The 15,000-nt window shown below is 44.0% G+C and overlaps 1 protein-coding gene across 2 annotated transcripts in view; it reads left to right on the top strand.

The window, feature by feature from the left end:
- Positions 1 to 15,000, top strand: part of ntrk3b (neurotrophic tyrosine kinase, receptor, type 3b) — a 162,640-nt gene that overhangs the window by 60,219 nt on the left and 87,421 nt on the right. The window contains exons 8-12 of one of the 2 annotated variants that reach the window (XM_071400340.1): positions 3,704 to 3,813; positions 4,435 to 4,630; positions 4,886 to 4,900; positions 10,649 to 10,701; positions 11,296 to 11,398. In XM_071400340.1, the coding sequence (XP_071256441.1) occupies positions 3,704 to 3,813; positions 4,435 to 4,630; positions 4,886 to 4,900; positions 10,649 to 10,701; positions 11,296 to 11,398 (477 nt within the window). The remainder of the gene's footprint in view (positions 1 to 3,703; positions 3,814 to 4,434; positions 4,631 to 4,885; positions 4,901 to 10,648; positions 10,702 to 11,295; positions 11,399 to 15,000) is intronic. The other variant, XM_071400341.1, reaches the window with a different exon arrangement.

Below are 15,000 nucleotides of genomic sequence, written 5' to 3'. Positions count from 1 at the left end.
GTTATCATGTGATATGTGGTTGTCCCACCTAGCTATCATGTGATATGTGGTTGTCCCACCTAGCTATCATGTGATATGTGGTTGTCCCACCTAGCTATCATGTGATATGTGGTTGTGCCACCTAGCTATCATGTGATATGTGGTTGTCCACCTAGCTATCATGTGATATGTTGTTGTCCCACCTAGCTATCATGTGATATGTGGTTGTCCCACCTAGCTATCATGTGATATGTGGTTGTCCACCTAGCTATCATGTGATATGTGGTTGTCCACCTAGCTATCATGTGATATGTGGTTGTCCCACCTAGCTATCATGTGATATGTGGTTGTCCCACCTAGCTATCATGTGATATGTGGTTGTCCCACCTAGCTATCATGTGATATGTGGTTGTCCCACCTAGCTATCATGTGAAATGTGGTTGTCCCACCTAGCTATCATGTGATATGTGGTTGTCCCACCTAGCTATCATGTGATATGTGGTTGTCCCACCTAGCTATCATATGATATGTGGTTGTCCCATCTAGCTATCATGTGATATGTGGTTGTCCACCTAGCTATCATGTGATATGTGGTTGTCCCATCTAGCTATCATGTGATATTTGGTTGTCCCACCTAGCTATCATGTGATATGTTGTTGTCCACCTAGCTATCATGTGATATGTGGTTGTCCACCTCGCTATCATGTGATATGTGGTTGTCCCATCTAGCTATCATGTGATATGTGGTTGTCCCATCTAGCTATCATGTGATATGTGGTTGTCCCATCTAGCTATCATGTGATATGTGGTTGTCCCATCTAGCTATCATGTGATATGTGGTTGTCCCATCTAGCTATCATGTGATATGTGGTTGTCCCATCTAGCTATCATGTGATATGTGGTTGTCCCACCTAGCTATCATGTGATATGTGGTTGTCCACCTAGCTATCATGTGATATGTGGTTGTCCCATCTAGCTATCATGTGATATGTGGTTGTCCTACCTGGGATCCAAGATGGCGCTGCAGTAGGAAGTGTGTATCTGTCTTTGTCATATCGTGTTTCTCCCGTTTAAATAGCAGATATATCTTAATCTTACTTTCTATCTACGAACTAAATATACTTTCCTGCAACCCGCCTCAGATCTGCTATTTTTATTCCTTATAACTGGAACTTCCATCAGGAGCTAGCCAGCTAACTAGCTACTAGTCTTTATTAGCCACAGCTAGCGGTCCTCTTGCCAGCTAACTAGCTACTAGTCTTTATTAGCCACAGCTAGCGGTCCTCTAGCCAGCTAACTAGCTACTAGTCTTTATTAGCCACGGCTAGCGGTCCTCTAGCCAGCTAACTAGCTACTAGTCTTTATTAGCCACGGCAAGCGGTCCTCTAGCCAGCTAACTAGCTACTAGTCTTTATTAGCCACGGCTAGCGGTCCTCTAGGCAGCTAACTAGCTACTAGTCTTTATTAGCCACGGCAAGCGGTCCTCTAGCCAGCTAACTAGCTACTAGTCTTTATTAGCCACGGCTAGCGGTCCTCTAGCCAGCTAACTAGCTACTAGTCTTTATTAGCCACGGCTAGCGGTCCTCTAGGCAGCTAACTAGCTACTAGTCTTTATTAGCCACGGCAAGCGGTCCTCTAGGCAGCTAACTAGCTACTAGTCTTTATTAGCCACGGCAAGCGGTCCTCTAGCCAGCTAACTAGCTACTAGTCTTTATTAGCCACGGCTAGCAGTCCTCCAGCCAGCTAACTAGTTACTAGTCTTTATTAGCCACGGCTAGCGGTCCTCTAGCCAGCTAACTAGCTACCAGTCTTTATTAGCCACAGCTAGCAGTCCTCTAGCCAGCTAACTAGCTACTAGTCTTTATTAGCCACAGCTAGCGGTCCTCTAGCCAGCTAACTAGCTACTAGTCTTTATTAGCCACAGCTAGTGGTCATTGCCTTTTTCCCCGTCATCAGCCAGCCTTAGCTCGGAAAATCACCTGCCAGGCTGCACAGCGCGATATCAACCCAGAACATATCGGACTGCTTCTCTCTACCATATCACCGGATTCCTGCCGATCTGGATCATTACACCGGATCATTACTCCGGATAGTCGCAGCTAGCTAGCTGCAAACGACTGGCTACCGTTAGCTCTGTCCCGAATCAAGCACCAGCTAGCTACGATTTTGAAAAGGCTTTTGATGATTTTGAAAAGGCTTTTGATAAAGTACGACTGGAGTTTATATATAAATGGGGAATCTCTTATAAAATGGGTTAAAGTTATGTATAGTAACCCTGGGTGTAAAATAGTAAATAATGGCTACATCTCAGAAAGTTTTAAACTATCAAGAGGAGTACAACAAGGTTGTCCACTATCGGCATATCTATTTATTATTGCCATCGAAATGTTAGCTGTTAAGATTAGATCAAACAATAATATTAAGGGATTAGAAACCCGTGGTTTAAAAACTAAGGTGTCATTGTACGCTGATGATTCATGTTTTCTTTTAAAACCACAATTAGAATCTCTCCACGGCCTCTTAGAGGATCTAGATACCTTTGCTATCCTCTCTGGATGAAAACCAAATTATGATAAGTGTACTATATTACGCATTGGATCACAAAAAAATTCACATTTTACATTACCATGTAGTTTACCAATTAAATGGTCTGACGGAGATGTGGACATACTTGGTATACAAATCCCAAAAGAAAGAAATGATCTCACTCCAATACATTTTTATAGAAAGTTAGCAAAAATAGATAAGATCTTGCTACCATGGAAAGGAAAATACCTGTCTATTTGTGGAAAAATCACCCTGATTAACTCTTTAGTCATATCACAGTTTACCTATTTGCTTATGGTTTTGCCTACACCTAGTGACCTGCTTTTAAAATTATATGAACAAAAAATATTCTATTTTATTTGGAACGGCAAGCCAGATAAAATTTAAAGGGCCTATTTATATAACGAATATGAATTTGGAGGGCAGAAATGATAAAATATTAAAGCATTAGACCCTCAATAAAGGCATCAGTCATACAAAAGTTCTACTTAAATCCAAACTGGTTCTCTAGTAAATTGGTAGGAATGTCTCATCCTATGTTCAAGAAGGGCCTTTTTCCCTTTATTCAGACACCAGCCCACTTTCAGTTGTTTGAAAAGGAAATAATCTCCAAAATATCTTTATTTTTTAAACAAGACTTAGAAAGTAGGTTGCAATTTCAGTTGAATCCACCTGAAAAGTCAGAACAAATAATAAAACAAATATTGTGGTTAAATTCAAATATACTAACTGATAAAAAAAACTGTATTTTTCGAAGAAAAAAAAGATTTAAAAAAATTATAATTTTAGTGAATGATATCATAAATAGGACTGGTGGAGTTATGTCACACATGTAGCTAACATAGACATATGGAAATGTCCGCTCTACCCAAAATTACAACCAATTAATTGCAGCATTACCACAAAAATGGTAAGTAGAAGTGGAAAAAAAGAGAGAGTAAAAAAGAGGCAAGTAGAAGGGGAAAAAAGTAAGGAACTTGTATGTCGGCCCTGTATTGACTCTACCAGGGCCCAGTGTATTGACTCTACCAGGGCCCAGTGTATTGACTCTACCAGGGCCCAGTGTATTGACTCTACCAGGGCCCAGTGTATTGACACCACCAGGGCCCAGTGTATTGACACTACCAGGGCCCAGTTATTAAAGAATCCTTCACAGTTTCCTCTGCTCCCCTTACAGTTCCACCAGTCATCCTGAAACTGTCCGAGCCTGAGCGGCGCCATGACACCTGCATAGAGTTCACAGTGAGAGGCTATCCCTACCCGACGCTGCGATGGTACCACAAACAGGTGTTATATTTTATTCCGTTTTATTCATTTCTAATATGTAAAGTAGCATGTACATATCCTGGTCTTGGGGAACCCAAGAGGTGCAGGTTTGAGTTTTTACCCCAGGACTACACAGCTGACTTGCATGTACATATCCTGGTCTTGGAGACCCCAAGAGGTGCAGGTTTTAGGTTCTACCCCAGGACAACACAGCTGACTTGCATGTACATATCCTGGTCTTGGAGACCCCAAGAGGTGCAGGTTTTAGTTTTTACCCCAGGACTACACAGCTGACTTGCATGTACATATCCTGGTCTTGGAGACCCCAAGAGGTGCAGGTTTGAGTTTTTACCCCAGGACTACACAGCTGACTTGCATGTACATATCCTGGTCTTGGAGACCCCAAGAGGTGCAGGTTGTAGTTTTTACCCCAGGACTACACAGCTGACTCAAACAATCAACAGCTTGATGATGACTTAGTTATTTCAATCAGGTGACTAATGCTGGGTCAAAACCCAAACCAACTGCCCTTTTGGGGTTCCCCCAGAACCAGGATTCAGAACCACTGATGTCAAGAGTCTGGGTCTTTTGAAAAGGTAAAAAAACAAAATGAAACTGTATTCTAATCATGATTGTACACAGAGAGAGATCCTGCAGAGTGAGTACATCAGAACAGAGATGGATTTCTACCAGGACCATCTGGAGGGATGTCTAACGTTCATCAACCCAACGCACTACGATAACGGAAACTACACGCTGGAGGCCTCCAACTCCCTGGGCACCGTCACCAAGACCGTCTACGGACACTTCCTCACGGCGCCGCCCTTTGACCCTGACGGTAACCACAACATTTTCTCAGGCAGGGACACATCGTACAACAAAAAACTATAGGTCTCAGAACAGTGAGACATGATGCGTTGCAGCAGATTTAGCTATAAAAGATTATTCATATCACTCAGAGCTTCTCTAGTGGTAGAAGATAGTTAAGTCTGACCCCTAAGAATTGGTGGCATATTAGCATGATAAATGTAAGCAGAATATCCTTCATATCACTTATTCATTTCACATGACCCCTTTTTCATCTATTTTTCAGAAATTGTGGACTATGGTAAGTGTTTTGACTTAGTAGTGTTATTATATTTTAGAATTCTTCCTTTGGCCGCCTTTCCTTCCAGTTCTCTGCTGCCAACGACTGGAACGAACTGCAAAAATCACTGAAGCTGGAGACTCTTATCTCCCTCACTAGCTTTAAGCATCAACTGTCAGAGCAGCTCACAGATCACTGCACCTGTACATAGCCCATCTGTAAATAGCCCATCCAACTACCTCATCCCCAAACTGTATTTATTTATTTATCTTGCTCCTTTGCACCCCAGTATCTCTACTTGCACATTCAACTTCTGCACATCCTACCATTCCAGTGTTTAATTGGTATATTGTAATTACTTCGCCACTATGGCCTATTTATTGCCTTACCTCCCATATCTAACCTCATTTGCACACACTGTATATAGATTTTTTTCTACTGTATTATTGACTGTATGTTTGTTTATTCCATGTGTAACTCTGTGTTGTTGTATGTGTCGAACTGCTTTGCTTTATCTTGGCCAGGTCGCAGTTGTAAATGAGAACTTGTTCTCAACTAGCCTACCTGGTTAACTTCTCTGGGATATGTGGGACGCTAACGTCCTACTTGGCCAAAAGCCAGTAAAAATGCAGAGCGCCAAATTCAAATAAATTACTATAAAAATCCAACTTTCATGAAATCACACATGAAAGACACCAAATTAAAGCTTTTTTTCAACCAAAGAGAGGAGTAACAAAAAGCAAAAATAGAGATTAAATTAATCACTAACCTTTGATGATCTTCATCAGATGACACTCATAGGACTTCATGTTACACAATACATGTATGTTTTGTTCGGTAAAGTTCATATTTATATCCAAAAATCTGAGTTTAGGCGGGACACTACTGTCTCACTTGGCCAAAAGCCAGAGAAAATGCAGAGCGCCAAAATCAAATTAATTACTATAAAAATCAAACTTTCATTAAATCACACATGAAAGATACCAAATTAAAGTTACACTGGTTGTGAATCAAGCCAACATGTCAGAATTCAAATAGGCTTTTCGGCGAAAGCAAACGATGCTATTATCTGAGTTAGCACCATTGTAAACAAAGAGAGATAAGCATATTTCAACCCTGCAGGCGCGACACAAAACGCAGACATAAAAATATAATTCATGCCTTACCTTCTGTTGTTGGCACCCCAATATGTCACATAAACATCACAAATGGTCCTTTTGTTCGATTAATTCCGTCGATATATATCCAAAATGTCCATTTATCTGGCGCGTTTGATCCAGAAAAACACCGGTTCACATGAACACATGACTACAAAATATCTCAAAAGTTACCTGTAAACTTTGCCAAAACATTTCAAACTACTTTTGTAATACAACTTTAGGTATTTTTTTACGTAAATAATCGGTAAAATTGAAGACGGGATGAACTGTGTTCAATACAGGATTAAAACAATCTGTAGCATGCTTTCTGGTCACGCGCCTCTATCTAACAGGACACAACAAGTGACCCTGATTCAAAATGGCCGTACTTCATCATTACACAAAGGAAAAACCCTCAACTAATTTGTAAAGACTGTTGACATCCAGTGGAAGCGGTAGGAACTGCAAGAAGGTCAATTAGAACTCTGTATTCCCAATGAAATTTCATTGAAAAGACAGTGACCTCAAAAAACAAAAATCTGAATGGTTTGTCCTTGGGGTTTCGCCTACTAAATAAGTTCTGTTATAGTCACAGACATGATTCAAACAGTTTTAGAAACTTTAGAGTGTTTTCTATCCAAATCTACTAACAATATGCATATCTTATCTTCTGGGGATGAGTAGCTGGCAGTTGAATTTGGGTATGCTTTTCATCCAAACGTGAAAATGCTGCCCCCTATCCTAGAGAAGTTAAATAAAGGTGAAATAAATAAATAAAAAATCTAATATTATAATATTAAGTTATTTATGTTAGTTCTGTATTGTGCAGTTAAGGCGCGCTGCTCTGTTTTGAGCCAGCTTGTAATGGAGACGCAGGGAGTCAGGAAGCAGGTGTCAGGAAGAAGGAGTCAGGAAGCAGGTGTCAGGAAGCAGGAGTCAGGAAGCAGGAGTCAGGAAGCAGGAGTCAGGAAACAGGAGTCAGGAAGAAGGAGTCAGGAAGCAGGTGCGGTTGGTGAGTTTAATAATAACGAACAATGAGAGATACAAAACAAGAGACGCGTCTGGACAAGAGAACAGAACCAATACTGCCTGATGAGTGAGGCTACAGAGAGCTAGATTAAAGGGGAGTAATCAAGATACTAGAGTGATACTAGGGAGGGGACATGAACACAGAACCAATACTGCCTGATGAGTGAGGCAACAGAGAGCTAGATTAAAGGGAAGTAATCAAGATACTGAGTACGTCCAGGTTTGCGTAATGAGGGTTGCCAGGTGTACGTAATGATGGTTACCTGGTGTGAGTAATGAGGGCTGCCAGGTGTATGTAATGATGGTTACCTGGTGTGAGTAATGAGGGTTGCCAGGTGTACGTAATGATGGTTGCCAGGTGTGCGTAATGATGATTGCCAGGTATGAATAATGAGGGTTGCCAGGTGTGCGTAATGATGGGTTGCCAGGTGTGCGTAATGTTGGTTACCTGGTGTGAGTAATGAGGGTTGCCAGGTGTACGTAATGATGGTTGCCAGATGTGAGTATTGATGGTTGCCAGGTGTGAATAATGAGGTTTGCCAGGTGTGCGTAATGATGGGTTGCTAGGTGTGCGTAATGATGGTTGCCAAGTGTGCATATTGGGGGTTGACAGGTGTGCATATTGATGGTGGCCAGGTATGCGTATTGAGGGTTGCCATGTGTGAGTATTGAGGGTTGCCAGGTGTGCATATTGATGGTGGCCAGGTGTGAGTATTGAGGGTTGCCAGGTGTGTGTATTGAGGGTTGCCAGGTGTGTGTATTGAGGGTTGCCAGGTGTGTGTATTGAGGGTTGCCAGGTGTGAGTATTGAGGGTTGCCAGGTGTGCTTATTGAGGGTTGCCAGGTGTATGTATTGAGGGTTACCATGTGTATGTATTGAGGGTTGCCAGGTGTGTGTATTGAGGGTTATCAGGTGCGCGTATTGAGGGTTGCCATGTGTATGTATTGAGGGTTGCCAGGTGTGTATAATGATGGGTTGCCAGGAGTGCATAATGATGGGTTGCCAGGTCCGGTGGTTAGTAAACCGGAAACGTTGAGCACCGGAGCGGGAGTAGGTGGACACAGCTTTCTAGGTCTTTCTTTGATGCACTCGACCATATTACTGGACAATAATCAAGATGGGAGTACAGTTCATTTTTGTGTAAAATATCAGAAGGTCTTTTAACAACAGATATAACCCTCCTTATCTTCACAATAACCTTGTCAATATGACTTGATAATTGACCATCCAATGTTACACCGAGGAGTTTAGCTTCATCAACCTGCTCAATGATCACACCTCCAGTTGAGGTTTAGGTCTTTTAGATAATGTTTTGAACCAAATGCTTTTGGTTTCTGATGTATTTAAGACCAGGTTGTTATTCTTTAGATAATGTTTTGAACCAAAAACAATTTGGTTTCTGATGTATTTAAGACCAGGTTGTTATTGACCACCCAGACTGTAACTCCTTATTTAGAAAGTCAGTGAGCTCACTGGCTTTGGGTGCTGACCCGTAGAGTGTGGAATCATCAACATAGTCACTCTAGATGTGTCTAAGACCAGCGGCAAATCATTTGTAAAAATAGAGAAGAGTAACGGGCCAAGGCAACTGCCCTGAGGGACACCCCACTGTACACATCTCATGTTAAAGAAGCTTCCATTGAAGAACACTCAGTGGGTTCTATTGGATAAATAACTCTCCAACCATGTGATTCAATGATTGTAATAACCCAGGATTGAATGATTGGAGTTAATCTGGATTGTATGATTGGAGTTACCCTGGATTGTGTGATTGGAGTTAATCTGGATTGTGTGATTGGAGTTAATCTGGATTGTATGATTGGAGTTAATCTGGATTGTGTGATTGGAGTTAATCTGGATTGTGTGATTGGAGTTACCCTGGATTGTATGATTGGAGTTACCCTGGATTGTGTGATTGGAGTTAATCTGGATTGTGTGATTGGAGTTACCCAGGATTGTGTGATTGGAGTTAATCTGGATTGTGTGATTGGAGTTAATCTGGATTACTAACCAGACTCACACATACACACACACAAACCACACACACACACACAAACCACACACACACACACACACAACCATGAAATGGAGTCTCTGTTGGCTGTTTGGGAATAGAGTCTGAGGGATGAGAGGAGGCTGAAGATCAGAGAGGAATTGAAGCTGTCTGTGTGTCTCCCTCCCTTCAACCCTCCCTCCCTTCATCCCTCCCTCCCTTCAACCCTCCCTCCCTTCATCCCTCCCTCCCTTCAACCCTCCCTCCCTTCAACCCTCCCTCCCTTCATCCAATCTAGATTAACTCCAATCACACAATCCAGGGTAACTCCAATCACACAATCCAGGGTAACTCCAATCACACAATCCAGATTAACTCCAATCACACAATCCAGGGTAACTCCAATCATACAATCCAGATTAACTCCAATCACACAATCCAGATTAACTCCAATCACACAATCCAGATTAACTCCAATCAACCAATCCAGATGAACTCCAATCACACAATCCTGGGTAACTCCAATCACACAATCCAGGGTAACTCCAATCATACAATCCAGATTAACTCCAATCACACAATCCAGATTAACTCCAATCACACAATCCAGATTAACTCCAATCACACAATCCAGATTAACTCCAATCACACAATCCAGATTAACTCCAATCACACAATCCAGATTAACTCCAATCACACAATCCTGGGTAACTCCAATCACACAATCCAGGGTAAATAGAGTCTGTGTGTGAGTCTGTGTGTGAGTCCGTGTGTGTGAGTCTGTGTGTGTATGAGGTGTGTGTATGTGTATGAGGTGTGTGTGTGTGAGAGTCTGTGTGTGTGGTGTATGTGTGTGTGTGGTGTGTGAGTCCGTGTGTGTGGTGTGTGTGTGTGTGTGTGTGTGTGTGTGTGTGTGTGTGTGTGTGTGTGTGTGTGTGTGTGTGTGTGTGTGGTGTGTATGTGAGTCCGTGTGTGTGGTGTGTGTGTTGTGTGTGAGTCTGTGTGTGTGGTGTGTGAGTCTGTGTGTGTGAGTCTGAATATGTGTGTGTGTGTGAGTCCGTGTGTGTGAGTCTGAATATGTGTGTGAGTCCGTGTGTGTGAGTCTGAATATGTGTGTGTGTGTTCACTTCGCTACAGCTTGTCCTTTTCATGTCCTCTGTTCTTTTATTTAAATATCCCCCGGTGTATAATGTCTTCTGATTAGGAAACTGTTTTATGTGATATTGTATTTAAAGACTCCAGCCTGTCGATTCTTACTCCACATTTCTGCTCTTGGAGTTAGAGTGCGTCCCAAATTGAACCCTGTTCCATATATAGTGCACTACAAGGCAAGGGTCCATTGGGCTCTGGTCAAAGCTAGTGCACTACAAGGCAAGGGTCCATTGGGCTCTGGTCAAAGCTAGTGCACTACAAGGCAAGGGTCCATTAGGCTCTGGTCAAAGCTAGTGCACTACAAGACAAGGGTCCATTAGGCTCTGGTCAAAGCTAGTGCACTACAAGGCAAGGGTCCATTGTGCTCTGGTCTAAGCTAGTGCACGAGGGAATATGGTACCATTTGGGAGTGGGTTGTATTGTCCAGTGCTCCTACTGTCTCTGTCTGTATTCCAGGTAGCCCAGTGCCATCAGACAATGCCATCAGGCCAGAAGAGGAGACGTTTGGGGTGAGTTTATAATGACATAGGGTCTATCTCAAACAGCACACTATTCCCTACATAGTGCACTACTTTAGACAACAGTCCATAGGGCTCTGTTCAAAAGTAGTGTAGTGTCTCCTGATGTCCACAGTACTGGGGCTGGCTGGAATCACCTGTCTCTCTGTCTGTCTCCTGGTGTCCAGGTGTCGTACTGGGGCTGGCTGGAATCACCTGTCTGTCTGTCTCCTAACCTGTCTGTCTGTCTCCTAACCTGTCTGTCTGTCTCCAGGTGTCGATAGCAGTAGGACTGGCTGGAATCACCTGTCTCTCTGTCTGTCTCCTAACCTGTCTGTCTGTCTCCTAACCTGTCTGTCTGTCTCCAGGTGTCGATAGCAGTAGGACTGTCTGGAATCACCTGTCTCTCTGTCTGTCTCCTAACCTGTCTGTCTGTCTCCAGGTGTCGATAGCAGTAGGACTGGCTGGTTTCACCTGTCTGTCTGTCTCCTAACCTGTCTGTCTGTCTCCAGGTGTCGATAGCAGTAGGACTGGCTGGTTTCACCTGTCTCTCTGTCTGCCTCCTAACCTGTCTGTCTTGCTCCTAACCTGTCTGTCTGTCTCCAGGTGTCGATAGCAGTAGGACTGGCTGGTTTCACCAGTGTTCTCCTCATTGTCCTCTTCATTCTCATCAACAAATATGGCCGACGCAACAGGTTTGGATTGAAGGGTAAGTCATAGTACACCACATGACCAAAAGTATGTGGACACCTGCTCCTCCAACATCTCATTACATAAATCATGGGCATTAATTCAAGTTAAATAAAGGGTAAATACAAAAAGTATTTAAAAATATGGAGTTGGTCCCCCTTTTGCTGCTATAACAGCCTCCACTCTTCTGGGAAGGCTTTCCACTAGATGTTGGAACATTGCTGCTATAACAGCCTCCACTCTTCTGGGAAGGCTTTCCACTAGATGTTGGAACATTGCTGCTATAACAGCCTCCACTCTTCTGGGAAGGCTTTCCACTAGATGTTGGAACATTGCTGCTATAACAGCCTCCACTCTTCTGGGAAGGCTTTCCACTAGATGTTGGAACATTGCAGCTATAACAGCCTCCACTCTTCTGGGAAGGCTTTCCACTAGATGTTGGAACATTGCTGCTATAACAGCCTCCACTCTTCTGGGAAGGCTTTCCACTAGATGTTGGAACATTGCTGCTATAACAGCCTCCACTCTTCTGGGAAGGCTTTCCACTAGATGTTGGAACATTGCTGCTATAACAGCCTCCACTCTTCTGGGAAGGCTTTCCACTAGATGTTGGAACATTGCTGCTATAACAGCCTCCACTCTTCTGGGAAGGCTTTCCACTAGATGTTGGAACAGTGCAGCTATAACAGCCTCCACTCTTCTGGGAAGGCTTTCCACTAGATGTTGGAACATTGCTGCTATAACAGCCTCCACTCTTCTGGGAAGGCTTTCCACTAGATGTTGGAACATTGCTGCTATAACAGCCTCCACTCTTCTGGGAAGGCTTTCCACTAGATGTTGGAACATTGCTGCAGGGACTTGCTTCCATTCAGCCACAAGAGCATTAGTGAGGTCGGCACTAATGCTGTGCGATTAGGCCTGGCTCGCAGCCGGCATTCCAATTCATCCCCAAAGGTGTTCGATGAGGTTGAGGTCAGGGCTCTGTGTAGGGCTGTCAAGTTCTTCCACACTGATCTCAACAAACCATTTCTGTATGGACCTCGCTTTGTGCACAGGGTCATTGTCATGCTGAAACAGGAAAGGGCCTTCCCCAAACTGTTACCACAAAGCTGGAAGCACAGAATAGTCTAGAATGTCATTGTATGCTGTAGCGTTAAGATTTCCCCTCACTTGAACTAAGAGGCCTGAACCATGAAAAACAGCCTCAGACCATTATTTTTTATTCACCTTTATTTAACCAGGTAGGCTAGTTGAGAACAAGTTCTCATTTAGAACTGCAACCTTGTCAAGAATAAGGCAAAGCAATTCGACACAAACAACAACACAGAGTTACACATGGAGTAAACAAACATACAGTCAAAAACACAGTAGGCATTATGCATTCAGGCAGGTTGTGTTCTCCTGGCATCGGCCAAACCCAGATGTGTCTGTCGGACTACCAGATGGTGAAGCGTACACTACTTTAGACCAGGGACCATAGGGTCTATGTAGGGGATAGTGGGTCATTAGGTACACTACTTTAGACCAGGGACCATAGGGTCTATGTAGTGATAGGGGGCCATTAAGTACACTACTTTAGACCAGGGACCATAAGGTCTATGTAGAGAATAGGGGGCCATTCAGTACACTACTTTAGACCAGGGACCATAGGGTCTATGTAGAGAATAGGGGGCCATTCAGTACACTACTTTAGACCAGGGACCATAGGGTCTATGTAGGGGATAGGGGGCCATTCAGTACACTACTTTAGACCAGGGACCATAGGGTCTATGTAGGGGATAGGGGCCATTCAGTACACTACTTTAGACCAGGGACCATAGGGTCTATGTAGTGATAGGGGGCCATTCAGTACACTACTTTAGACCAGGGACCATAGGGTCTATGTAGGGGATAGGGGGCCATTCAGTACACTACTTTAGACCAGGGACCATAGGGTCTATGTAGGGGATAGGGGGCCATTCAGTACACTACTTTAGACCAGGGACCATAGGGTCTATGTAGGGGAAAGGGGGACATTCAGTACACTACTTTAGACCAGGGACCATAGGGTCTATGTAGGGGATAGGGGGACATTCAGTACACTACTTTAGACCAGGGACCATAGGGTCTATGTAGGGGATAGGGGGACATTTAGTACACTACTTTAGACCAGGGACCATAGGGTCTATGTAGGGGATAGGGGGCCATTCAGTACACTACTTTAGACCAGGGACCATAGGGTCTATGTAGAGAATAAGGGGCCATTCAGTACACTACTTTAGACCAGGGACCATAGGGTCTATGTAGGGGATAGGGGACCATTCAGTACACTACTTTAGACCAGGGACCATAGGGTCTATGTAGGGAATAGGGGGACATTCAGTACACTACTTTAGACCAGGGACCATAGGGTCTATGTAGGGAATAGGGGGCCATTCAGTACACTACTTTAGACCAGGGACCATAGGGTCTATGTAGGGAATAGGGGGCCATTCAGTACACTACATTAGACCAGGGACCATAGGGTCTATGTAGGGAATAGGGGGCCATTCAGTACACTACATTAGACCAGGGACCATAGGGTCTATGTAGGGAATAGGGGGACATTCAGTACACTACTTTAGACCAGGGACCATAGGGTCTATGTAGGGGATAGGGGGCCATTCAGTACACATCAAGGTTTCTGATTTAAGAGTCTCCTCCACCTCTTCAGTAACAGGCATTGTTCACGTCACATGACAGTCTGGCGCCTGGTAAATTTATGTGATTGTCTCTCCGGTTGCCAGGGTCCTGGTAGATGGATGTGATTGTCTCTCCGGTTGCCAGGGTCCTGGTAGATCGATGTGATTGTCTCTCCGGTTGCCAGGGTCCTGGTAGATCGATGTGATTGTCTCTCCGGTTGCCAGGGTCCTGGTAGATCGATGTGATTGTCTCTCCCGTTGCCAGGGTCCTGGTAGATCGATGTGATTGTCTCTCCGGTTGCCAGGGTCCTGGTAGATGGATGTGATTGTCTGTCCGGTTGCCAGGGTCCTGGTAGATCGATATGATTGTCTCTCCGGTTGCCAGGGTCCTGGTAGATCGATGTGATTGTCTCTCCGGTTGCCAGGGTCCTGGTAGATTGATGTGATTGTCTCTCCGGTTGCCAGGGTCCTGGTAGATCGATGTGATTGTCTCTCCGGTTGCCAGGGTCCTGGTAGATGGATGTGATTGTCTCTCCGGTTGCCAGGGTCCTGGTAGATCGATGTGATTGTCTCTCCGGTTGCCAGGGTCCTGGTAGATCGATGTCATTGTCTCTCCGGTTGCCAGGGTCCTGGTAGATCGATGTGATTGTCTCTCCGGTTGCCAGGGTTGTTGCAACACCTTCAGAAGAAAGGCGGTGGGTAAAAACCCTTTTCCATATTCAGCAATATGTTTTGGACAAATGTTGCAGGGCCCGGTAATGATTATGCTCAGGATCCACGATCAGATCTAGTAGCCAAGAGGACAAAATCCAATTTCCCCTTTGGCTGCGAAAAACAACTAGAGGGAAAGCTTCTTCTTCTAATCAAGGATTCATTTCTTTGTGGGGGATACATTTTTATCTTTGACATATTCTGAAAGTTACGAAGGAAGCGGCCAATTCTATTATTTCCAGTGTGGCCA

This window comes from Salvelinus alpinus, chromosome 5, assembly GCF_045679555.1.
Source record: "Salvelinus alpinus chromosome 5, SLU_Salpinus.1, whole genome shotgun sequence".
Lineage (NCBI taxonomy): Eukaryota > Metazoa > Chordata > Actinopteri > Salmoniformes > Salmonidae > Salvelinus > Salvelinus alpinus.
This window is presented reverse-complemented; position numbering and strand designations above follow the sequence as displayed.